Here is a 24,805-nt window from a genome sequence, read left to right on the forward strand (position 1 = left end):
GCCACCAGTTGCGCTTGGCAAAACTTTGGAAGCTGTAACTGCACAGCAGTATTTAATGTGTAAAACCATTTCGTCTTTTAAAAATACTTAGAATTTTCATGGATTCCTTCCTACAGAGGAGAACAGGTCTGCCCTACTGCTTAAGACTGATATGTTGTATAGGCGCTGATACTTTACTGTAGCTAATGCTAGAGTGAGATCAAAGCAGTAAAAAAAGCTGGGTGGTCATTTTGTCTGAGCATGGAAATGGAAAATCTTTCAAAGTCAGTATTTCAGGGACGTTTTGGAGCTTTCCTAGGGAGCTGCCTCTGAGATACGGAAGCCTAATGTTTGTCATCCCTTCCAGGGACATCTCATCCCTTCCATTCTCTTCTCTTAGAAAAGAAGGCTGAGAGGAGATTTGATCAACACGTTCAAGTACCTGAGGAGTGACTGTAGGGAGGATGGGGCCAGGCTTTTCCCTGTGGTGGCTAGTGACAGGACCAGGGGTAACGGGTGTGAGTTCAAACATAGAAGTTTAATCTCCATATGAGGAAGAACTTCTTCCCTGTGAGGGTGACAGAGCCCTGGAACAGGCTGCCCAGGGAGGTTGTGGAGTCTCCTTCTCTGGGGATCTTCAAAACCCACCTGCACACCACCCTGTGCCACGTGCTCTAGGTGTCCCTGCGTATGCAGGGGGGTTGGACTAGATGATCTCTAGAGGTCCCTGTCAACCTTAACCATTCTGTGATTCTGTGACATCTTGGTGTCCATCCCCTTGGTGGGTTTTGTGCTCTTTTGTAGTTTTGGTAGTAGTGGACCCAACTCAATCTGAATTTTGATTGGGTTTCTCTGTGTTTCAGTTCTTATGGGGCTTTTTTCCAGAGTTCCAGATTCAACTGTGTCCAGCCTGGCCTGGGACTGTCAGGAATCAGCGTTTCTGCCACCACTCCTGTTAGAGGGGGATGCAGCACGTTTGGAAAGCAATTGTGAGGCTGTCATGAATCCTCTGTCGGGGGAGGGTTTTCCTAATACGAAAATACTCTTTGGTGTTTGCTTAGCATCTCTTGAGGACACGGAAATCAGCTTGCCCCACTGTGCTGAAAGGGTTTGACACCATCCTGCGAACTGGCAATACAGGAAACACAAGCAGGTAGTTTGCTGGTAAAGGGTTCTATTGGTAAATCATCTCAATAGATTGTAAGTTGGTGAAATCTCTTGCATCCTTAAAAGCAAAAATAGCAGGATTTGTAAAATGTGTCATTTGCCTGTATTAGGAGTAGCTTTCCCGGCTTTTTAGTTGATTTGTGAGGCCTAGGGCTTTCCCTGAATCTTACTCCGTCCCCTACCAACCAAAGAGGGGGAGAGGAGGTGGTTAAAAAGCAGTTGTGACTTGCAGTCTCAGTTTGCAATAAAGTGGATCAGTCAAAGCTGCATGAGGGATATTTCTGCTCCATTCACCTTCTCCTCCTCAGCAGGGGACAATGTTCAGAGGAACTAATGGCTTCCGGTAGGAGCCGATGCTGTAAGTCAGTATCGGCTCTGATCTTGGTCACCCATGTGGTGTATTGATTTCGTATGTCTCTGAACGCTCTGTAGGAGCCAAATCCAGGGGAAAAAAAAATGTCTGCCGTGCACACATTTAAAACTCTGAGAAGTGGAATTTGGGGGCCTTGTCTAGCTTTCACACAGTTTTTTGCAGTCTAGAGGCTGTACAAATATGCTTTATTGAATCCATCTCTTTCTTGCCTTCTGGCATAAGATGCTCCTGGATTGATAGAAAGTAATGAAAAATCTGTGGATTCTCACTCATCTAATGCAACCTTTCCTGTCTTTTGTCTTGTGCTTAAAGCCTGCTAGGCCTAAGGGTTTTTTTGGCTTCTTTCCTAAGTATGAAAAAAGGGGGAGTTTCCCTTCTTTCTTAAATAAGAAAAAAAAATGCAAAGGAAAGGTAATCCTGCAAAGTAGGCAGCACATTTTTAGTACAATTTAAGTGGCTTCATTTCCTTGGTTAACAGCACTGTCCAGGGAAGGGAGGGAGCAAATGGCCACAAATGCTTGCTGTATGAGTTCCCTGTCTTGTAATGCGAGTTTGGTGGTGTACCAGTGTTGGTCTTCCAACATGGGATGCCTGCTCCTTGGTTCAAAACAAACTCTGAGGTAATGATGCCACTGCATCATTATCACATTATCACATGCGTGCTGATACCCATCCCTGCAGCAGCTGGATCTACCCTGTCCTGAAATACCTGACATCAGCTGAGTTATGTGAGCATTTATTGCCATGCAAAGATAGTTGCTCCCTGACCCAGAAGATGCCTTTTTTTTTCTTTTTTTTTTCTTTTTTTTCCCCCATGGAAAATTATTGTGTGCTTTGAACAGCGTTGGAGTACTTGGGAAGACATAAAAAGATGAGTTACTACAGGCTGCACGCCTGGAACTTGTAGGCCATCTAAACATATGGAGTAAATCAGCATGGCTCCACTGCCTTCGGTACAGCTGCAGCTATTACTGCTGGCTGTGATACCTGCTCCAGACTTTGAGCTTCATAATCTGCAGCCAGTGAATAGAAGAAAAGAGCTGTTATCTTCCCTTTCAATAACTTTACATTTTTAAACAGAATAAATGTGCTAAGATAGGAGTTAAAGTAGTATTGTGTTTCCCAAGATGGCTTTACTTGGGTCATTCAGTAACTTACTCCTCTTTCATTTCACATAGTTGCTAAATCAAATATTTGACGAATGTATGCACTTGAATACTGGCACTATAAAGTACATCAGTGATTAGTTCAGAGAGAGAGAGATCTGTTTTTAAATAATAATAATAAAATCCTGCATACCTGCACTTGCACAAAAACAAGTTAGGCAAAACTGCCTGCACAAGCACAGGGTGCATAGCAGCAATGTGAACCACAGGGCTATTGGAAAAGGAGTTGCTTTTCCCTTTCCGTGTGCCAGGAGAAGCAATGCTATCAGGCTTGTGTGTGATGGATCAGAGTGCAGTGATATTGCTTCGAGCAAAAGTCATGAATTTTAATCAACTTTACTGGCTGCCTTGAAATCTGAGTTGAAAGATAAATGTGAAAAACAGGCGTCCCATATTGTTTCTGGAACAAAACTGCCCCGTTTCTGTTGATTAGAAGTTTTTGGGTTTTTTTTTTATTTTGACTTGATAATCAAAAATATTTCCGTTTTGGTTCTGGATTTTTTTTTTCAGCTAACCCTTCAGGTCCTGCCTTTCCTCAGTGCTTCGCTGAGCAATATGTCACTTCATGGCCACTCACATATCTGACCATGGCTGCAGGGACTTTCTAACTCCTTGTCTATTTTTAGATGGTCTTGTTTTTTATTCAAATATTCTTAATGATTAAAAAAAAAAAAAAAGTCTTGCCTAGTGAAAACTACTGAGGAGGTTGTCCTGGAAGTTGAAAGCCAGCTTGTATTCACCAGGGAGATTTGGCACAGCGAGCATGTTTGTCCTTCAAGTCCAGTTGCTCCAGGGCTGTTTTGAAGGCTGTGTAGTTGTTATATTCATTTAGGCATTGGTCTTCCTAATCAGATGTAAACTGCTTATAAAGTGGTCTGCTGGGGACACCAAAGCTTTGGGAAAAACTGGACTGCAACTACTAGCTAACGTCTATGGATTAAAACACACCCATTGTGGATTATTTTCAGTCACTCCCAGGATGGTCCAGATTACTCTGAGTAGTTGAGAGTGTTTTCTTCACTGTGATGAAGTTTGCTTCAGGGGTTTTCAGAGCTGCTTTTCCTGTTTTGTCATAAGTCATCTCTACGCAGGAATTATTTTCAAGGGTTGTATTTGAGGCCAAACAACTTTTAGGAAAGGAGAGGTGAAAATTAACCCAGAAGCTCAAGGCAGGAAAACAAAAATCTGGAAGACCCCTTAGACTATCCTCCTCTTTCAGCCAAAGCTGCTCTATTATTTTCTCTTAGAGTCCCTTACAATTTAACTCTGCACCTTTTTTTTTCCCATCTGTGATAGCTGTAGAGCTGTCAGCTGCTCTGTATTAATGAAATGCTCACTGCAGCCGCAGCAGACACCTCCTTGGTGATCTTAGAAATTCTTGCTGCTTTCGCTAGTGAGAAAGGCAAGGTATTTCTGGGGCCTAAATCGGTGTGAAAGGGCACATACAAACCTGCTAAGTACAAATTCCATCTTGTTTGTACTCCCAGTGGGCTCCACCCTTGGCGCAGCACCCAGGTATTTCAAGAATTTGGGTTGAGGTATATGCAGTCCCAAAAAAGATGTGGAGGTAGATTGCCCTTTTGCATCAGTGGGTGCAGTTTCTTTAAGGTCACCAAGTATTTGCTTGCAACAGAAATGTCGATTCCTTCAAGGCTTCCTCAAAGCCCGTGGGAGGGGAGGTACCAGTTTGCTCCACGCTGGCAACCTTGGGCCTGCTCCTTGCGAAGCTGGGGTGACTTAGCTCTTGCTCCAAGTGCAGCGTGTTAATGCTGGAGGAAACCCAGCCTATTTCCATGCCTATTTATGGGAGCTGTAGTCAGCAGGGCCGTGCTTTGCCAGGCCGAGTGTGTTGGAGCTTACCTCAGTGGCTGATTTTTTTCCCTGAGGCCTCCAAGCACATACATGTGCCGGAGCAGAAGAGTAGTTTCACTAAGAAGGCTCATTTCAGATGCAAATACTCTATGGGCTGCTGCACAAATGAAGCTTGTCTGAATTTACCTTTCTAAACCTCTGCTTATTCTCTGCCTGGAATCCCTCTTGGCTTTGCGTCACCCACTTTTTGGCATTGCTGTGACACGTGCCTTAAGGTCAGGGTGGTGGAAACCAGTTTGATGGTATGTGCCAGAGTCATGTAATGCCCATACGAACGTGCCAGATGTCGAGGGCTGCTAGCCCAGCAGTGTCCGCAGTCATTTAGAGCTCCTCTGTGCTGCTTGGACTATCTGATACCAAACAAAATGAGCATTTGCCGATGTTGCTGCCAGGTGTGTTAATATATATCAGAAACCAGTTGGTTGGGGTGCTCAGAGGGTGCTGGTGGCGCGTCTCAACGGGTTGCAGCACGGGTGTTGTGGTGCTAACACGCGCTTGTCCCTTCCCCTGCAGCTACTTGGCTGAGCAGTGCTGGAATGGCGGCTTCGTCTACCTGATCATGCTGCGCCGCATCAAGCGCAAGGCCCCTCCGCCGCCCTCCAATGGCAACAACGGCAACGGCTGCGAGCCCAGGGCAAAGCCGGGCCCCGAGCCGAGCGACAGAGCTGCCCAGAATGGGAAAAGGACAAGGAAGTTCGGTGTCATCACCAGAGCACCGGGCGGCAAGGAGAGCAAGGAGAAGCCCCCCTCAGAGCCGGGCAACGGGCACTGCAGCCCCATGGAGGTGGAGGCTCCGCAACTGGAGTCGTCCGAGGCAGAGAGCAGTGCGGAGGAGCCGCCACGCTGTGTCGGGGGACAGCACTGGTGCCGGCTGTCAGATGGCGGGATGTCCGATGTGTGTGACCACTCTGCCCAGGTAGGTTTCCTCGGGGTTCTCTAGAGGTTGGGATGATGTGTGGGATGTGTCCAAGAACCCTTGTGCATTCACTGGGAAATCAAGGGTTTTCCACAAGCAGCTCCCCGTGTTTTAGTACCCTGGCACTCAGTATTAATGGTGAGGGCCTTTGTCACGTTACGTCTGTGGTGAAGGGTAAAAACTGCTTAGTTATCAGGCTCATCAGTACTGGTCTGTGGGTTTCTTTTACTTGAAATGACCAGTGATGTTACAATGCTGTGGTGGGAGACATCAGAGGGGATGGTTGCTTCATCCTTGGAGACTTCACGTTTAGCGTTGTCTGAGCGTGACGGGATGTTAAAGCTTATAGTAAAGTGGAAATCAGAAGCCTCCTTTTTGAAGGGAAAAGGAGGCAGAACAAGACTATCGTCCATTTATTAGTTTGTGCTGCAAAGCTTGTTTGGAAAATATTCAGAGACTCCGTGGAAGTTATTGCGAATTTTTCTCTGCACTGATGGGATGGACGATTTGTTAATGTTCAGGACAGCAGTGGGACGGGGGCTTTTATTGCCTCTTTCTCCATCCTAATGGAGATCTGGGGGTTTGTTGCCCGGCTGGAATTTCAGCATTGCTGCATGCACGTGTTTAAAAAAAAAAAAAAAAAAACGCTACCCGAGTCTTGACTGGATTTCAGTCCACATCTATGAGCAGAAAAGCTGTTTGCCAGTCTCTCCAAAGACACTGATGGTATAACCAGATGAACACTGCCCTGCTAGACTGGGGACTTGCTGCAACAGCTGGTCTGGTTTTTAAGATAACAAAGCTGGTAATATAGCAGTATGAGCATACGTCATGCCACAAAATTGGGTTGAACGAAGGTGTGGTATTAATGTGTCCCGAATTGGCAATCCCCAGTGCTAGTGCATTATGTTGCTGGTCTTTTAAAATATAAAATATGGAAGAGAGGCTGAAGCCAAAACAAACAAACAAAAAAGTGTGGTCCAAAGGAGACATAGCTGAGAAAACCTGCTCTTCCCATCAGTGAGCCAAGTTTGATTTCATGGTGCAGCAGGGAAGGGAAGATGCTTGTGGACCAGCTTTGAAATTTACAGTCTGTAAAACCTTTGTGAAAGAGCATGTTAACTTAAAAACGATCCAGACCTTCAGTGATTTGAAGGCTCTGGCCAGTTTAAAAACTGTTTAGAAGAAGTTTAAAGACGACATGTCATAAACAAAGATGATCTGAGTTTTTATAGGAAAGTCAATACATACAAAAAACAACAAAACTGTTGATCTGTAGCTGCTTCATGCTAGCGTTATATTAATGTTTTGAGCCCTCAGTCTGGGAAGTAAATTAGTAAATTCAGAAAATATATTTGAACGTGAGCAATAAGTACAAGTTTCTAATGTGAAACGCATATAAGGTGGCTTTGCAAAGCATGAAAGCTTATTTAAGTCAGTGGAAATTTCGAACTATCCTGTGTCCACTTCTAGTGCACCTCTCATGGAGCACTTTAGGAGACAATGGCATCTAACAAAATTGTTTCTCTTCCTCCTCTCTGCTTGCTGTCTTTCTCAGAGGTATGACCTCTGTATATGTCAATATTAATTGCATTTTTCTGACATGTGAATGTGGAGAAATTTTAATAGCTAGAGCCCAAATAGCATGTCCTGATCATCCCTTTCTTTATAAAAACAAGGGGCCTTAATAAAAGCTTGTCCCTATAACTTCTGTGTGGGAACCACTGTTAAATGAATAAGTGGTTTCATTCTGCCTCTTAACAGACAGTGAATAAATTTTTTTTAAATTATGTGAGCCCCATTTAAAGGAGAGAAAATAGAAAGCAAGGAATAAGGAAACTTGGGAGCCTCAAGTCTTCCTTAAAGCTCTGTTTTCAAAGCATGACCTGTCACTTAGGCATTTGAGATCCAGTTGTAGTAGGAACCTTTTGAAAACAGTTTCCACAGCTTCATGTCAGAAGTTGCAACCTGCTTCCAAGCTTCAAAGAGCGAGCCAAGGCTTTCAGCATTGCCGGATGAGCTGTCCCCTCCTGGCCAGGACGAGGTGCATTGGCAGGGCAGCGCGTCCGTGGGGAGAGCCACTCCATCACCGTGGCCCATGCGGCGCTTGCTGGCTAAGCAAATATCCAGCACTGTCAGGCTCCTCGCGCCTCTGAGGCTGCTGCAGTCGCTTCGAAACCATCCCAGCCAGTTGCAGTGGGCTTGGTGGTGGATGTCAATGGGAGGAAGGGTTTTGGAGAAGCAGCTCCGTGACCCACGCAGCCGCATGGCTTGGGGACATCTTGCCCTAACGCCCCTTCTACTCCCTTTAGTTCCTTCCTACTCCCTGCCCTGGGAAGCAGGTTGAAGAGTTACAGAAGTTGAAATGCTGAAGCCAAGAAAGTCTCTTCTCCCTTTTGAATGTTTGTTTGAAGTTGCAGCAGGCAAAGGTTAGGGCAGGAGAGTTCAGTGTGAGCTTGATGTGAGTCTCTGTGTCTCCGGCTGCTCCCTTGGCCAACGGATGACTCGCAGAAACTGGGGCAGGAGCCCTTCTGAGCAGCAGCAGCTGCGCAGCTGGTGCATCCTCTGCCCCCGGGGAACCTCCCCTGCCATGAGCTGCGTGTTTCCCTTCTGCTTTAACCCTGGGCCCTACTGAACTGTGAAACAAGCTGGGATAGGTAGCTCTTGTCGGATGAACCCAGCAGTCGGTTTGCTGTGCTACCAGTTTGTGCAAGTGTCAGGCCCTTTCGGGCTTGCTTTCATCTCTTCGCCCTCCATGAGTCTCTCCTGTGCCCTTGGCTTTCTTACAGCTGCATATAAACAAATCTGCTAGGCTCTTTGCTGCTACATAGCCTCAGTAAATGTTGTACCTGTCAATTAGCAGCCCATATTTAGTGTTTATAGTTGGTTAAGTTATGCTGCAATATTTTGGGGATGAACCTAAATGCCCCTTAAAATGTGCAGCTCCTAAGCGATTCCTTGTGTCTATGTGGTAGGAAGATGCTGGAGACCTGGAAGACAAGTGTGACCTTGGGAGGGACTCAGGCTGGTCTCGTAGGAATCATGTGTGGTGATTTAAAGCTCAGAGCTGGGGTAATGATCCATCACATTGTGGGAAGACTTGGGAGCTTAAATACAGCTGTCAAAGTTCACTTCTTTGATGCAGGGTAATGTTTTATAGGCTGGTAACTGTAAAAGCAAGGATGTAAGATGAGTGTAAGAAAGAGGAGCGGCTACTGGAGGTAGCTGAGAAACTATAAAAAGAAGCAAACCGTGGGCAACTTAGTTGCGTAGCAATTTTGTGGTTTCACTGTGTTTAGCGATAAGACAGAATTCATTGTTTTTGTCGTCAGTTTCTTTATCAGAGTGTTTTTGAAAGTGCTTTGGGCCACTCTCCTGCTTGTTCAGTCCCCGAGGAACGTTAAGATACTATCAAATGCAGCTGGATGGATCAGAAGCAGTGGATCAGAATTGCAAATTTTGTGAATACAGTTATAATGGTGGCTAGAGCAGGTTCAGTCCTTCCTGACATGGAGAGCAGCTTTCATGGCTGATGCTGGCAGCTGGAAAGCAAGTGAAGTGGGTCAAAGCACAGGATGTCCAGGAGCAACCACCTTTGCTTCCTCCTGCCCTGGCAGGAGGCTGTGGGAAGTCCCTAATGCACCAGGGATTAAACAAAAAGCAAACCAACTTCCAGCATCCCCTGAATGCTCTTGCTTCTCGGTAGGTTCTGGATTAATAAGGAATAGAAATCCAGATCCAAGTTGAGTCAACACTGAAAGCTACGTAAAGGAGATGGGGTAGAACAGGAATGCTTTAATGGCGAAGGAAGGAGGGTGAGAGGGGCTGGGAGATTGTGCATTTCTCCCCTGGGCTATTTTGTAGGATACAGGAGATGTGCAGGGTGTGTGCAGCACATCTGTAACATCTCACAGTGTGCTTGTGGTAGGAAGCTTCTCCAGAAAGGAAACAGGTCAGCATTGGGGAGCCCCATGAAACATGTTTGCTGTGAGGTCAGTTTACCATTGACTGAAAGAAGGAGGGGTGGTGGGGACGCCAAGGGGACATTACTGCCCAGCCTTGCAGCAATTTGGGGAGGTCTGATTTATAAGGTAATAGGACTCCAGGCCCTTGGATTGAAAGTGCTCTATATTGTCAGCCCCAAATATTTAGCAGTGAGTTACAGCTGCCAGAACTGTGTGCTTAGCCAATTTTGCTCCCTTGATAGGCTGACTGGGCCTGTCTTACGTAGGCTACAACTCTTTCGAGGCTTGTGAATGTATACACAGGTGCACACAGACGTGTGTGGACGTAAAAACCCTGTCAGGTCTTTGCAAACGGGCCCTCAGCTTTGACTCCTCTTAATTGAAATATACTTGACTTCAGTTTATCAAAAACTGTCATGTTTGTTCTCTCCCGTTACAGCTTTTTATTAAGAAAGGACTTGTGTAGTGCCATGGTTGGCTTTGTAGGGAGGTAAAGGGTGGCAACCTTTCTATAGCCAATATTTACCAGTTAGCATTGCTAAATGCCAGACGTACCTTGATTTTTGTTAATGAAAGCATTCTTTATCTTGCCAAGCAGAAAAGCGGAGCTTGTGGCACACTAGAGGAGTCAAAAATTGAGGCTCAAAATAATGCATTGCTTTAAGGATTTTGCTTTTTTAAACATGATGAGAAAATACTACTTTTCTTATCAATTTGTTTTACCAAAATGCAAACCCTGCTCCGAGCAACATACTTACAGATGTAAATATTCACAGATCCTTTGAAGCTAGTGAGGCTAAAATGATTTACATCAGTTTTTTTGGCAACCTAAACGACAAGGATTATTCATCAGAGCTATTATGGGGCTTTTATATGATACATGTTTTAGATATAAATAACTCTGGTTTTAGTTTTTATTGTAGACACCTTGAGATGTGCAGGAACCTTCCTCAGAGTCTGTTCTTAGGTCTTTTTATCTCGTGCATTTGCTTCCAGCTTTCATTAACATGAATCCTGGTGCTACCTGCAGTCTGGAAGCTTTAATGTGCTCCATGATAAGAATGTCTTCCCTCCTCATGCCTCGACTGTGTTGTTGGCTCTCGTTGGGGCAAGGACTGTCTTTCAACTGCAGCACTGAGAAACTTTGACCTTGATTTTGCTTGGAGTTTTAGGAAGTGCTTTTATGTACCTGGTACTGATACCAAAAATAATTATTTGCTGCCAGTGCTGTTCCACCTTGTTCTATAACAGCAGCCATCACAACTTTCTGGGATAAGTCTCACTTCCTGCCAAATGCCTTCAGCTGGCTTAAGGTTTTGCCTTTGCTGTGATTTAAGCAATAGCTGCAGCTGTGATAACTATAGACTTTAATTTTAAATAGTAATCTGCCCTTTTACTTTGTTTCTAAATTGAATTTTCCAAAGGGGCGGGGGAGTGTCATGTGAAAAGATAACCTGGTAATGGATGGATTATAATGAATGAGGTGTAATGGATCTTGCTCTTAGAATTGAGCTGCCTGCAAAGGCAGAACCGATCTGGTTCCTAGGGGTCCAGTGCCTGGGGGGTCTTGGCTTGTTGCAGTAAAAGATAAATGAGAGGCCCGCCTTACAAACACATTTCCCACCTGCTAAAAAGTGTTTCTACATTTTGCACATGGTATAAATGATGCAGAAAATGCACAATTGGAATGCAAAGGTCTCTAATGTACTGCAGTCAGTGAGGGATGATTTTTTTTTTTCTTTTTAGAAACTTCAAACCTTCCAACTAGACATTCCTGATAGCCTGCATGCAAACACATTCAGACTTTTAAAAGCATGAGCTTTCTGGGGGAAATTGCTGTGCTTAAACCCGCCCTGGGTCAGGAACAGTACAAAATCCACTCACTGCTCCTGAATTAAAGCTTCAGTCAAAGGCAGGAGGTGGAGAGAGGGAGAGAAGGGGCCCACAGAGGCACCATCCAGATGGTGATGGCTCAAGATGACAAATGACTCCAGCAGATTTTTATAAGGGGTGATTATTGTTTAGGTGCTTGCAAGGACTGATAAAATATTGAAAGCGCTTGCAAAGGAAATGATGTCAAGGACCAGCCTGTCTCTTGAGAGGGATTCCCAGAGGTCACTCAGTGTTGAGTAGCAGGGTTTCCATCTCCTCCCCTGTGATGCTTGTTTAATTATTTAATTTATTAATCCTGCTGGTTTTTAACTGTGTGTGTGGTTGGTGAGACAGGAGAATGTTATTGTCTCCAGTTGTTCCCCAGGCATCATCTCCTGGGGCTCTTCCCTTGCCTTTCGGAAAACATCACCAAGTGCCTGGCAGTAGTTTTAAGAAGTCACTTGGTTTAAGTGGTCAGTGGGGGACATGTGAACGCGGTGATAGCCTTCTATGATGGAATGATCAGCTGGGTACATGAGGGGAGAGCGGTGGATGTCGTTTATCTCAACTTCACCAAGGCTTTTGACACCGTCCCTCACAACATCCTTCTGGGCAAGCTCCGGAAGTGTAGGATAGATGAGTGGACAGTGAGGTGGATTAGGAACTGGCTGGATGGCAGAGCTCAGAGGGTGGTGATCAGCGGTGCAGAGTCTAGTTGGAGGCCTGTAGCTAGCGGGGTCCCCCAGGAGTCAGTCCTTGGTCCAGTCCTGTTCAATTTATTCATCAATGACCTGGATGAAGGCACAGAGTGCTCCCTCAGCAAGTTTGCTGATGATACCAAACTGGGAGGAGTAGCCGATACCCCAGAGGGCTGCGCTGCCATCCAGAGGGATCTGGACAGACTGGACAACTGGGTGGTGAAAAACCTCATGCAATTCAACAAGGCCAAGTGCAAGGTCCTGCACCTGGGGAGGAATAACCCCAGACACCAGTACAGGCTGGGGACTGACCTTCTGGAGAGCAGCTCTGCAGAGAGAGACCTGGGTGTCATGGTGGACGACAAGTTGACCACGAGGCAGCAGTGTGCCCTCGTGGCCAAGAAGGCCAAGGGGATCCTGGGGTGCATTAAGAAGAGCGTCTCCAGCAGGTTGAGGGAGGTGATCCTGCCCCTCTACTCAGCCCTGGTGAGGCCGCATCTGGAGTATTGTGTCCAGTTCTGGGCCCCACAGTACAAGAGGGATGTGGAGCTTCTGGAGAGAGTTCAGCGCAGGGCCACAAGGATGATCAGGGGCCTGGAACATCTGCCCTATGAGGAGAGGCTGAGGGAGCTGGGCCTGTTCAGCCTGAAGAAGAGAAGGCTGAGAGGGGACCTGATCAGTGTCTATAAGTACCTCAAGGGAGGCAGTGAGGAAGATGGTGCTGGTCTCTTTTCAGTGGTGGCCACCAACAGAACTAGAGGTAATGGCCAGAAACTGAAACACCAAAAGTTCCACAGGAACTTAAGGAAAAATTTCTTAACAGTGAGGGTGACAGAGCACTGGAACAGGCTGCCCAGAGAGGTTGTGGAGTCTCCTTCTCTGGAGATCTTCAAAACCCGCTTGGACGCAGTCCTGTGCCACGTGCTCTAGGTGACCCTGCGTGTGCAGAGGGGGTTGGACTAGATGATCTCTAGAGGTCCCTTCCAACCTTAAGCATTCTATGATTCTATAACCAGCTGGGCGTGGTTGTGGTGATACCCGTGCTGTGCACTGCTGCCTGGTTTTGGAGACTGAGCGATTGCCTGGGCAACTCTGGGCAATTCTTACAAAAGGTGGTGGGTTTTCTTTCTTTTTTTTCCCTCTTTTGATTAATGGGAGAGATGCTGAGAGGCATGGAGTGGCTTGCATCGTATGTGTATAGAAACCAAGGTCTGCAGTGCCTCACTGCTGGCACTGAAGAGTATAAGAAACATTGCAGGCAGTAGGAAAGGACAAAACTCCTGTCTTGAAATATTATATTTTAGAATATAATCCACTTATAAAAGAATTTTGCTTTTTAGTTTCCTGTTTTCAATTGTTTGGGAGTTGTTTAGCTTGCTTACAGGTGTAAAAACAAGACCTGAAGCAGCAGAAGAAGATAGGAACCCTCCTGCCAGATGAACCTTAAAAATATCCTAGTAATATTAGGTGAAAAACTTACCTACCCCTTATCCATATATGAAATAATTGCTTTGTTAAGAATCTGAAAAAAAAAAAAAGATTTTTGGCTCGGTTTTCTGATAGTCATTTGTGGTGGTATATACGATATGAGGAGTGATGGCTCGTGACTCTATCTTGAGAGTGACACATTTGAGCTAATCACCTGCTTTCTGATGCTGCAAGTTAATTTTCTGGTTACTGCTGTATCTCTCCCACATATCCATTTGGGAGCGGGAGACAAGTTGGGGAGGAGGCAGGATCTGCCCCAAGGCAGAGCTGCTCTCCTTCAGGCCTGCTGCGAGAGGCACTCTGAAGTTGTCAGACACCCATGAACGGCGCTGGGGGAAAGGACTGCTGCACGCAGTCCCCTGGCTGCGTGTTTCCATAGGGGAAATATTCTTGCCCTGTTTCAGCCGCATGTCATTACCATGCTGACTGCCAGCTCCTGCCAAGCCTGTTGTGGGTATTTTCTTTAATGAGTGAACCCTATTTTTTTTTTTTCCACTTCTAAGTGTAAAGTTTCCAAAAGGTGCTTTGTGGGCAGTGGGAAGGAACTGGCTCTTTGCTGCTGCTGTTCTGGGTAAAACAGAATGCCAAAAGTGGGAGGGAGCCTCTGCAGACAGTCACTAAGAGCCCATGGTGAAAATGCCACCCAAGGTGGCCTGCCTTCTGTGTTAGGGCCTGCCCCAGTCCATGTGTGGATGCAGGTACCACATGATGGCACATGATTGTGGCTGTTTTCATCGGTGCATATCGCTGGGTTTATTCAAAACTTATTGCTTTTTTTTCTTTTCCTTTTTTTTTAAAAAAAAAAAAAAAAAAACAAAAGGCACTGTTGAGTTGCTGCTGTGACAGAAACTGCTTTTTGTAGACAACTATTTTACATTTTCCCTTCTCCTGTCTGGCTTTTTAACTACTTAGCGTGTTTCTGTTTTCCATTTGTTTACACCTTGCTCCTGCCAAGCATTTCTCTAATATAAGATTTCAAAGCAATTTTTCCTTTGTGAATATACAGATTTGCAGCTTCTTGAACAACAGGCCATCAAGAATCAGTCAAGCCGCTTTAAACTCCCCTGCAATTAGCTGGTAAAAGAAGGCGGGGGGAGAAATTGGTTCTGACATATTTATTTATTTTTTACATACTTAGAGGAAAAATGGTCCTTTTTGTTTTATTAATGATGTGCTTATGAAATGGAGCGTTTGATGGTGTGCGCTCGGAGTCGGCCTCCCCGCGCGGCGCTGGCAGCGCCTTTCCCCTCTGAGCTGCAGCGCTTCAGCTCCTTCCAGATGTGGACTCTCTCTGAGCAGAGGCTGCCTGGTGGGCAATAGTTGCACGGTGAAGAAAGACGGTCTGCAGGGACCGCATTTGCAGCGACCAACTGTGTTCTCTGTTCTCGCTTGTGGTCGGTTACATAAGATGACCCATTTTTTTTCGCCTGTGATTAATCCAAGTAGAATATTCATGCTGTCTTAAAAGCATTTTAATTATTTGCAACTTAGGCACTTTGAAGTTTATCATCTGCAAGTGGAAAAATCTGATCCAAAATGCTGCCTGCTTGAAAGAGCCAAGTTAGGAAAATGGTTGAGTCACGTAAGGATGATGTAGCCAGATAGAAATACCTGCTCCAACTGCCGCCGCACTTACTTGGCTGTTTGTGTTTGCTCTCGCTGTGGGAGCGCTGGAGGACGTCAGCAATGTACATCTGGATACAAACCAAGACCCCAAGAGGTCATCCAGTCTCATCTCCTTCTCTGAGACCACTTCAGACAAATTATTGCACACTGTGTCTACGTGACCCTCCCACCAGGGGAATCTGCAGCCCCTTGTTGCAGGCAGCTCTGATACTATTTTGGAGATAAGCAAAGTCCAGTGTCATAGATCTGAGCAGAGTTAAAAGTCTCTTATGGGTAACGTGAATGTTCAACTGGGGAACAAATCTCTAACTGGGAAACAAATTTTGACTTCTCATTCCTTTTGCCTTCTCAGAGCAAGCCTGGATATCTTTCTCAGGGTGCATCTTGGCCACATCTCAGGTGAATTGCTTGAAGCTTAATGGCTGGTGAGGCACAAATGATCCCTTCTTCATTTACCGTCTCTCATCATGGTCAAGTGTCCTTGTTGTGACCTGCTGCCAGTTAAGGGCAGATGTGGGCTGGTTTCCTCGTTCTTGAGGAGGGCCAGAGTAGAGCTCTGAAGGGGTCACCTGCCTAGACCTGGGCTGCAGCAGCTGCTTTGTCTCTCTGTCCTCACCCTGGCTGCCTGGATCTTGAAATACCTGGCCAGGCAGTCATTGGCCTGCCTCTTTGCCATGGGCAGGAAATGCTTTTCCAGAGGGAGCCTTTGGGGCCTGTGTGCAGATTTATGGCGTTGTTTAGAAATGAAGTTACAAAAAATATTCAGAGTGGATGGAAAAATCAGCCGTTAATAGGGATATGAAACTGCAGCCAAGTAGCAACCAGAATTGTGCAGCCCATCAGAGGAGAGTGTCCAGTATTTAAAGTCATCCTGCTCGGAGCAGGGATTAGGCCAGCTCTGGGAACAGTGACATCAGACCTGCAAACTGCCAGTTCTAACTACATTTGGAGTTTCCCCAATGTATTAAAAGTCTCCGGGGCTGCGTGAATACATCAGGATCCCAGTTTTAATTTAAAGGCTAAGTAAGCTTGTAAGTCCCTTTGGAAAGCTTTGAAAATATGATCCATATAAAATTTTCTTAAATTAAAGACATAAAATGAGTCACTCTATTTATTTATTTGTAAGTGTTCATGCTGCTGAAGCTGGGAATTTCCAGTAACTCAAGGAAGCTGGATTTCAATTAAAAATTAAATGCATTGACAAATCCTTGCACTAGAGTGTTACTGTTAAGGCTTTACTGTGATGGAGCCGCAGAAGATACATGCTCAGAGCAGCAGGGTTCCTGGGTGGCTGTGAAACATCCTATGGTGCTGAGTGCGAGTGAGGTTGCTCCCCTGCGTGGAGGGATGGGGGTTCTGCCTGGCACCCGCCTTCCTCCAAGAAACACCCAGCAGCGATGAGAAAGCTGCTTTTAAAAGTGTTTGTCTCCAAGAACTTGGAGTGAGGTGCCTCAAGGGTATGTGTGTATTGAGGACGGGGAGGTAGCTTGCTTTGTAATGGCACCAGTATGCTTAAATAAGTAGCTATGAATGTTTTATCACGGTGAGGGAAAAAACAGTGAAGTGATCTGATTTCGAGGCAAGGCTGAATTGCTTATTCCAGGGAAATGCATATAGATAACCAGTGGGAGCTCGAGCCACAGCCTTTTCTCTTTCTTTAAACAATATGTGAGTATGTCATCTTAAAACTGAAAGATATGAATGAAATACATATTTTGGCATGTGCCGGATTATTTTGCTGCCTTTAGTGTGGCTGAATTCTGCCACTAACAAATGCCTCATTTTGCAAGTGCTTTTGATTTTGATGGGACCTCAAGGGGAATAAAATGTTCCTTGTGTTAAGAGCAGCAGAGTCTTGGAATTTGCTGCTGTTGAGTGTTTTGGTAGGTAAATGAATATTTGAATGTGGGTCAGTTAAGAATAGCTTTGTTTTTTGTTTGCTTTTTGCTTTTTTCCCTATGCAGTTTGAAGAACGAGTGGGCACTGCACGTTGTGGGCTTTGGCATAACTCATTCCACAGAATTTAGCACTTCGTTAAGCACAATTTGATGACCACATTGCTAGGCTGTAGTAGAGGGTGTGCTTCAAAACTACACTACTGCACCTTGTGAGGAGACCGGTTTGCCATCATTTTGTCCTGGTCCTCATTTGGAGGAGGGAGGGACTTTATTTCTCTGTTATACTACTTCTATTAGGAGTGCAAGGCACTTTATAGCAATTAAGTCTCTTTGGAGTGCTCTCGTGCTGTAGCTGAGTTCTGCTTTATGTGTAGATAAATATAGTTGCCTCCTGTCCCTGCATTTAACAAGGTGTTTCATGTATCAGTCTAATTTATCTCAAGGCATTCTCTGTCCTAACATGCCCTGTTAATCAACAGGAGACTGTTTTTGTCAGTGTGTTTAGGATCCCAGTTAAACCTGTTGCAATATTGCTCATCTGCTTGACTTTCAAGTTAACAAATTACCCACAGGTGTATATGTTTTCAGGACCAAACTTCTGGGTTACCCTTGAAGATGCTGGGTTTCTTTTTCCTGTTTCTCATACCTTCGGTATAGGGGCTGTATAACGTCAGTCTGTTATTTACTACTTTGCTCTTAGATATTGATGTAAATACTGTCCTCTTTGTTCCTGTATCTGAAAGGCTCATCTGGCACTTTGTATTTAAATGTCTCGGCACAGGGTCCTGGTGATCATGTATAAAAAAAAATCACATTTTTTGCAGTTAATAAAGGCTCTGATGAAAGAAAAAAGAAATGGCTTATAGTCTGCAAGTTGTCACAAACCTTAGGTTCCCTGGTATACTTAGCAATTCCACTTCTTAGAACCAAGCAGTGATTTGTACATGCCCTTCACAGTTTGGCATGAAATTTTAATCAGCGTCACTCCTTGGGCATTTGTGTGCTGCAAGAGCATCCCTTGTGTACAGAACAGAACCGGTCAGAAATGGATGCCCAGAGAGATGAACCTGTGTTGAGTGACTTCAGCAAGTGGCCTAAAAAAAGATACCCTAATTGTGTTTTTTCCTGTGTCTTCCAAGCTTGAAAACTTTTGAGATTTTCTCATAATTTTGCTACCCTGATTCTTCCCTTCTCACTGAGAGAGTCCTAGCAATTGCCTAAAACAGCTTGCTTGCTTGCTTCTTCTTCTCTTCCCCTTTTTTGTTCTGCTAACATCTGCTACTCTTGTGTTTCTTTGGGCCTATCTTTCCAGCCTATGCTCAAAGCTACTTTAGTTCTGTATTTTGTATTGCTTTAAAGTTTGTAAAACGCTTTTGGGGAGAATATTTATGATCAATTTAAATAAATAAAAATAAAGGTATCCTAAATGCAAAATATTACCTTTTTTCTATTTAAAAGTTACTGTGTGGTTTTATTATTTCTAATAAAATAATAAATAGGGGAATATTGCAATTCCTGCAATAGGGGAATATGTGATGGGTGTTTGGTATTTTCTTTCCTATGTCTCAAATACTGCAAGCTTCTCCTACGAGGTCATTGCTGCTGGATGACGCGGGTTGAGTCTCCGCTGCGAAGGCAGCAGCATTTCCTTGGTGTCTGAGGTCCCTCTTGAACGGCCTTTTGCTCTTCTGCCACCTATTTACACGGCTGCTGCAGATCTCTGACTTTCCTCTCACGGGAATTTGGGCAAGTTGGAGTAGCTGGTTGCTGCTGGAAGGATCAGAGTGTAGCGAGCGGAGGTTCTGCGTAGCTCAGAGAAGCTGCAAGCAGCCCTGCAAGGAAACCTGCGCCTGCTGAACTAACCTGTGCTGCCTCCTCCTTTCTGCCTCCTTCACTCGGACCACAGATAACAACAGCAACTTGCTCGGCAGGGCTCTGTAGCTCGTGCTGTGCAGGTGCTTGGTGACGGGCAGGAAGGCTCTCAGCCTGCAAATAGCTCCCTGCTGTAGCCTTGCAGCCCCCACCTGCACCCCTGCACCTCTGTCCTAAACCAGTAGGCATTTTCAGGACACTTTTTTACTGTCCAAATGCAAATTCAAGGACTCTGCACCTTTTCTCCCAGCGAGAAGGTTGCCGGATATGGAAGATGCACATACTGAAGGGGATAGACGGGCTGGGAATCCAGATAACAGGAGGCAGAGGGTCGAAGCGATCCCCTCACAGCATCATCGTCACCCACGTGGAGGAAGGAGGCCCCGCACACAGGTGAGGTGACACTAGTTCCTTTGCCAAGATGATGTGTGTGTGATTAACCACCCATTGCCATCATGGTTAGCTGAACTCAAGTGACAAAATGTGGAAATTAGTCCTGCAGCTTTAGAAACCATTGACCGTGTTAGGGGAAGAGACTGTGGGACTTTTAAGGTAAAAGCTTGTTTTTGTGATTGGTCACGGAGTCCCCTTCCAGCATATTTAATCCAACGTATAGAAAGATCAAACAGATACTTTCATTATACGAGTGTAGTGATTTCTCTGAAGGGTAGTACAATAGCCCCCTGGCTGACTACGGTTGCCTTGCTGCCCCCAACTACTTGGTGACAGAGCCTGGCAAGTAACCTAACCCACAGGGCCTGAGAGAAAGAGTGAGGGCACCTGGGGAAGGTGTGAGAGGAACGTGTTCCCAGGTAGAAGGGGAAACAGCTCTGTTTATAACACATTTCTAAGTGATTTGCTGTGGAGCCCCCTCTAAGCACCTTTCTCTGATCCTTCTGCTTTCCATCCTTAGGGCAAATACCATGGCCAAAAAGTGATTTGAGTTCAGCTTCCACTCCAAGTCACATTTTTTGCATGTCTCTGCACATGAACATACACTGTCTGAGTACAGCCTCAGCAGAAGATCCTTTTCTGTAGCTCAGCGTTCCTGCCTTGTTTCCATAGGGACGGCAGATTGACATCAGGCGACGAGCTCCTCATGATCAACGGGCAGTCCTTGGTTGGGCTTTCGCACCAGGAGGCTGTGGCCCTTCTTCGCTCTGCAGCTGGCCTGGTGCAGCTGGTGGTAGCTAGCAAGGTACGTTCCCTAAATCCTCTGTGCTTGTCCTTGATTTTCCCCTGAATAGCCATTTAAAAGTGGTTGTGCATGCGCTGTATAGAAAGGGCAGATTTTTAATAGCTGTGACACGAGGCTACACACACGCGTTTGCTTCGCTAAGTTTAACGCACCGCTATTGAAAAATGTGTCAGTAGCTGCAGTAGATCCGTGGCAAATCAGCAAGATGTAGGCCAAGTTAGTCATTTGCTTGTATTGTCGCAGTAGTTCTGTGTGCAAATGAATCTGTATTTATTCATGCAGAGATTACTTAAATTCTGGCCAAAAACATTTTCTTAAAATATATGTAGCCTGCTAAATAGAGCAGGCTGTTCTCAGCCTCTTCAGATTCGTGTAGCCTCTGTAGCTCTTACCTCTTGTTATAGCTGTGTGCTTGAGGCCTCTTGATGATGATCTGTTAGTTTGAATTCCTTAATTTGTCCCCATTAATAGCTTGGATTGAAGTTCTTGCAGATAAAGTAGCATGAAATTTCAGGGAAATGAGAGTGGAACTCATTTATCATTAGGGCTCTTAGTTTTCTTTCATCGCAGGAGAGATTGGAGGGATATTGCACAATATTTTTGCTTTAAGAAATGCCTGCCCACCCAAGTTCGCTCTTTTTTCCCAGAGCAGAGTTTGCTGCTCCTTCTCTTGACTTGATGCAAGTTTTTATTGGGCTGCCAAGCCTAATCGTGGCTGGAGTTCCTCATATGCCAGGGATGGAGCTTTAGAATGGGGAGAGATACAAAATTTGGATGATGTCAGGACTTCCCAGTGCAGGACTTCATGCATTTATTTTTTTAAGCTTCACCTTTAGTTTGCCCTAGCCTGAAGGAGCTTTAATATGGGCTTAGTTTATGGATGTTCTTACAGCTTCCCATAATGCTCTATGCTCTTGTTTGTCTAGCAGAGACTTTGTCTGATGATATTCAAAGCAAAGAGCCTATATCTTCTCTAACATTTTGTTAGTGAGGTTCATTGGAGACCTCCTGTAGGCTCATGATGCGTTATTAGCCCTGCCAGTGTTTCTTCTGAAAACAGGACACTGAACTGAAGTAGGTACATTTTGTACTTTGGTTAGACAACGGGGCTTCTTCCAAAAACGGAGGAGAGTAGCCTGCATAAATTTCTTCCTAAAACCATTTCCTTGCTCATGTAATAACTGCATCAAAATAATCATGAATCAGCTTGCAGCATAAAGCTCTTCATGGTTCTGATCAAGCTTTGAATCTTTTGGCCCATGCTCTGTGTACTTGGACAATATTCATGTCACTAGGAGGAGAACTTGGTAATCCAAACAACTGAGGATCTAATCTTTGCCTTGTGTCAAGCAGTTTGAGGAAAGATGTAAATAGGTGAAGTGTTCTCCTGCACATCCTTTTGGATATTATTTGTTAGCATGGGAAAACGGCCTTGCCCTTTGGCCTGGGGAGTGCTCTGAACACAGGATCTGTTCTGAAAGCAATAAAATGAGACTGTGTCTCACCACTGCATTGAGTTTATGCTTGTGTTTACCTACTAGAAAACATGCCAAAGAATGGAGTTGGATCCTTAAGCATTCAGGACAGATTACATAGAGGATTGGTGGGTCAGTTTTCATTTTGTTCTGCTAATGTAGTGCTATCAGCTTATTATTCATATGCATGTAGATAGAATATGTGTGAAAAAGAGTATCTACAGGGAGAGAGCAGGAATGCAGAGTGTGATTTGGGGACATGATGGAATAAGTAATGGATTCTCTAAACTCTGAGTCTTCTTGCAATGACACCTAATAAACTCAGGGCATGGAGGAGCAGGCTGCTGGAGAAGCATTCATTCTAAATTCTCTCCTATAAAATCTTAAATGTTTTAGAAAATATATTGGCCTATATTTACTATATATACACTTTAAAATCAGTACTGCTCTTTATAACTGAAACATTACGAGCATGTGGAAATAGGGAACTGGGGGAGGTTTATCAGGAAGCTCTCACTGAGCAAGGGAAACAGAACACTTTTGCCTAGATGTCAGTGAATCTCTGCATGTCATGTAACCTATTTTGTTGTGTCTCTGGTAGGAATCTGCTGAAGAGGATTTTCTGAAGTACCCATCTACCAGCTTGCCAGACTTGCTTAGCACTTGCTCAGTCCAAGATACTGTCTCTTGCACTGACAATAAAGAAAATGAAGAGCCAGAGGAAGAAGATGTGAAGGGAGTGAATGTGGCTCCTGAAACACTGGTTGCTGTAAGTGTGGTTTTGGTGATGTTTTTACTCTGTCCCTTGACATTTGGTTTGTGTCCGTCGTGTACTGTTACAGATGGACGCAGAACACGTCGTCGGGCCAGGGTGATCTGACCCAGCCCTCCTTTGCATTAACAGTGTTCGACAAGCTTAACTGGTGATATGATCAGCTGCAGCTTCTGCTGTCTCTCTGTTACTGTGCTACAGCAGAGCAGTATCACGGGGAGTAGGAGCTCCTGTGTCCTCCAAGTTATGTGGCAATGTTTTTATTATTATTACTCTCTCTCTCTCTCTCGATAGATTGTTTTCCACTCTTCCAAATGCTTTTGTTGGAACTGATGAGAAGTCTCTTGCCGTGCTTGCGTAGTAACACACTTTTCTTTCCCCTCCTTTTGTAACTAAATTTTTTTAATAGCTTATGATCAAATTCTTCAAGTTGTTACTTGTTCTGTTGAAGCCAAGAGACTTTTGGGGGAAGAGCAAGAGTCTCTGTCTGTGAACTGTAACTGAAGCTCTACTTAATATGTGCTGCCAATTGATAATCTCACTTGCATTCCCTTCTGGGCTGCATTTAGCAGAGATTAAGTGGATTATTGCTATTTATTTCTAATGTAGCATTTCTCAGAAGCTTTATCTGTGTCCTGGACCTCTGTTGTACTGTGTAGACAGAGAATAAAATGATGAACTCTACCCTACGAAGTTTATACGCAAATTAAAACAGGTGGATTCAACTGAAGGGATCATCCTTTCTCTTTTCATCTTTTTCTCCCTCTTTTCTGTGGCAATAAATTTTGTAAACATTTGGAAGGACTCATAAACATCTCACAGACTTGTTTTTATTTTATATTCTTATATTTACAATCTTTCCTACCACCAATCACTCACCAAGTTGGGCCTTGTACTATAGCCTAGCTGATGCTGATATTCACTTTATACCTGTATATCTGATTTACTTTGAGTATATGCTTATAATGGTCCCAGCTCTCAAGTAAGTCTTTTGTGTGGCATATTTTGTTTTCTTGTTGCTTATTTCTGTGCAGTCCTTCTTTTTATGTGCCAGGCTGACTATTTGTGGGAATGAGGGAAAAACAAATAAATCAGGGATACTTAGTGTTGATGATAATGCCAATATTTGTGAGCTAACTTGAGTGGACATCTAAGCATTCTTTTGGCTTAAAAAAAACCATATTTTGCAATTCCTTTTGATACTGTACTTCAAATTCTGGTAATGATTTGCAAGGCTGTGGCTCAGCAAAGCTTGAACATTCAAATCAATCTTTGCAAAATGTAATTATGTAGGGCTTCAGGATGCAGCTACCTACTGTTCTAGTTAAATTTTCAGCATATGTTAACAATTATTTGTCACTTCATATGCCCCTGAGTTTCCAGCAAGGGATTCTGTGGTTTTCATTGATAGCTTTTTTTCGATGTTTCTGAGTGTTTCCTTTCCAGACTAATAACACTAGAGGAAACTCAAGGTAACCCGTGTGTCACTGTAGGCCTTGTCAAACAAGCCCAGCCAGGACCCCACAGCAGAGCTTGTAGCTAGCCCTGGAGCCTGTAGGAGTGCCACTGCTGCTGTTGGTGGTGCTGGCCTGATTGTAAAGCTACCTGTGTGGCGGCTTCAAATGGTAGTATCTCCATGTTCCATGTAACGTAGGGGGTGATGGTGGAGTTCAGAGTGATGTAGCCCTGCTCAGTTGCTTGTGCCTTTGGGGGCCAAATCCTCTTCCTTTTTGACTGAGGAAGGAAGCCCTTGCAAGGAAGCCCTTCCTCTTGCAGTCCAAGGTGTTGCCTTCCCCTTGTGTGTTTGGCCTCCGCTCACCCACAGCGACCAGGCACCCATCGCAGCGCTGGCAGTGCTAGGGTAGTCTGGCGGGGAGAGCAGGGCCGGGCGCGTGGACAGGGAGGTAAATGTGTCAGAGAGACCCTTTGCACCGCTTCACTTGGGCTGGCAGGACTAAGCAGAGGATTTTTCACACTAAGGTTTTCTGAAGCCAATTGGAAGGTCCGCGTGAACAAAAAGCGTCACTTTTATATACATACATGTATAAAAATCTATATCTAAGGTATATAATAATATATATTCCTGCAAACTTGCTTTGCAAATTACTGTTCTCTGCTCTTCCAACTCCCTTGGTGATGACCACATGGTTTCTCTCATATATATGCTCCATATATATACTGTAGATAAGAGGGGACAGTGTGACTGATGATTAATACCGAAGCTAAGCTTGTCTGTTCTTTTACTCACATGAATGTAAGTGCATTTAGGCTTCCAGTGGGGCAGGTGCTCAAGGTCTGGACCAGTGTAACTGAGATTGTGAGCTTGGTTTCAGCATCAGAACCTTTTGTTTTGGAGGTGATTCCCAGCCTCACTCTGGTCAGGAGTTGTGTTTTTTACCCAAGGTTTCTCCCCTCTGACAAGAGGTTAATGCATTTTTTCTTGTTTGCAGTAATACTTTTAGAGCCTC

At 44.7% G+C, this 24,805-nt stretch overlaps 1 protein-coding gene across 4 annotated transcripts in view; it reads left to right on the plus strand.

The window, feature by feature from the left end:
* Nucleotides 1-24,805, plus strand: part of PDZD2 (PDZ domain containing 2) — a 134,018-nt gene that overhangs the window by 65,037 nt on the left and 44,176 nt on the right. The window contains exons 2-5 of one of the 4 annotated variants that reach the window (XM_010218896.2): nt 5,071-5,473; nt 19,143-19,285; nt 19,958-20,090; nt 22,167-22,334. In XM_010218896.2, the coding sequence (XP_010217198.2) occupies nt 5,071-5,473; nt 19,143-19,285; nt 19,958-20,090; nt 22,167-22,334 (847 nt within the window). Of the gene's footprint in view, nt 1-5,070; nt 5,474-8,804; nt 8,913-19,142; nt 19,286-19,957; nt 20,091-22,166; nt 22,335-24,805 lie in introns of those variants that run through there. The other 3 variants (XM_088527288.1, XM_088527289.1, XM_088527290.1) reach the window with 3 other exon arrangements.

Source organism: Tinamus guttatus, unplaced genomic scaffold, assembly GCF_059628265.1.
Source record: "Tinamus guttatus ecotype Peru unplaced genomic scaffold, ASM5962826v1 Tinamus_guttatus_pri_ptg000274l, whole genome shotgun sequence".
Lineage (NCBI taxonomy): Eukaryota > Metazoa > Chordata > Aves > Tinamiformes > Tinamidae > Tinamus > Tinamus guttatus.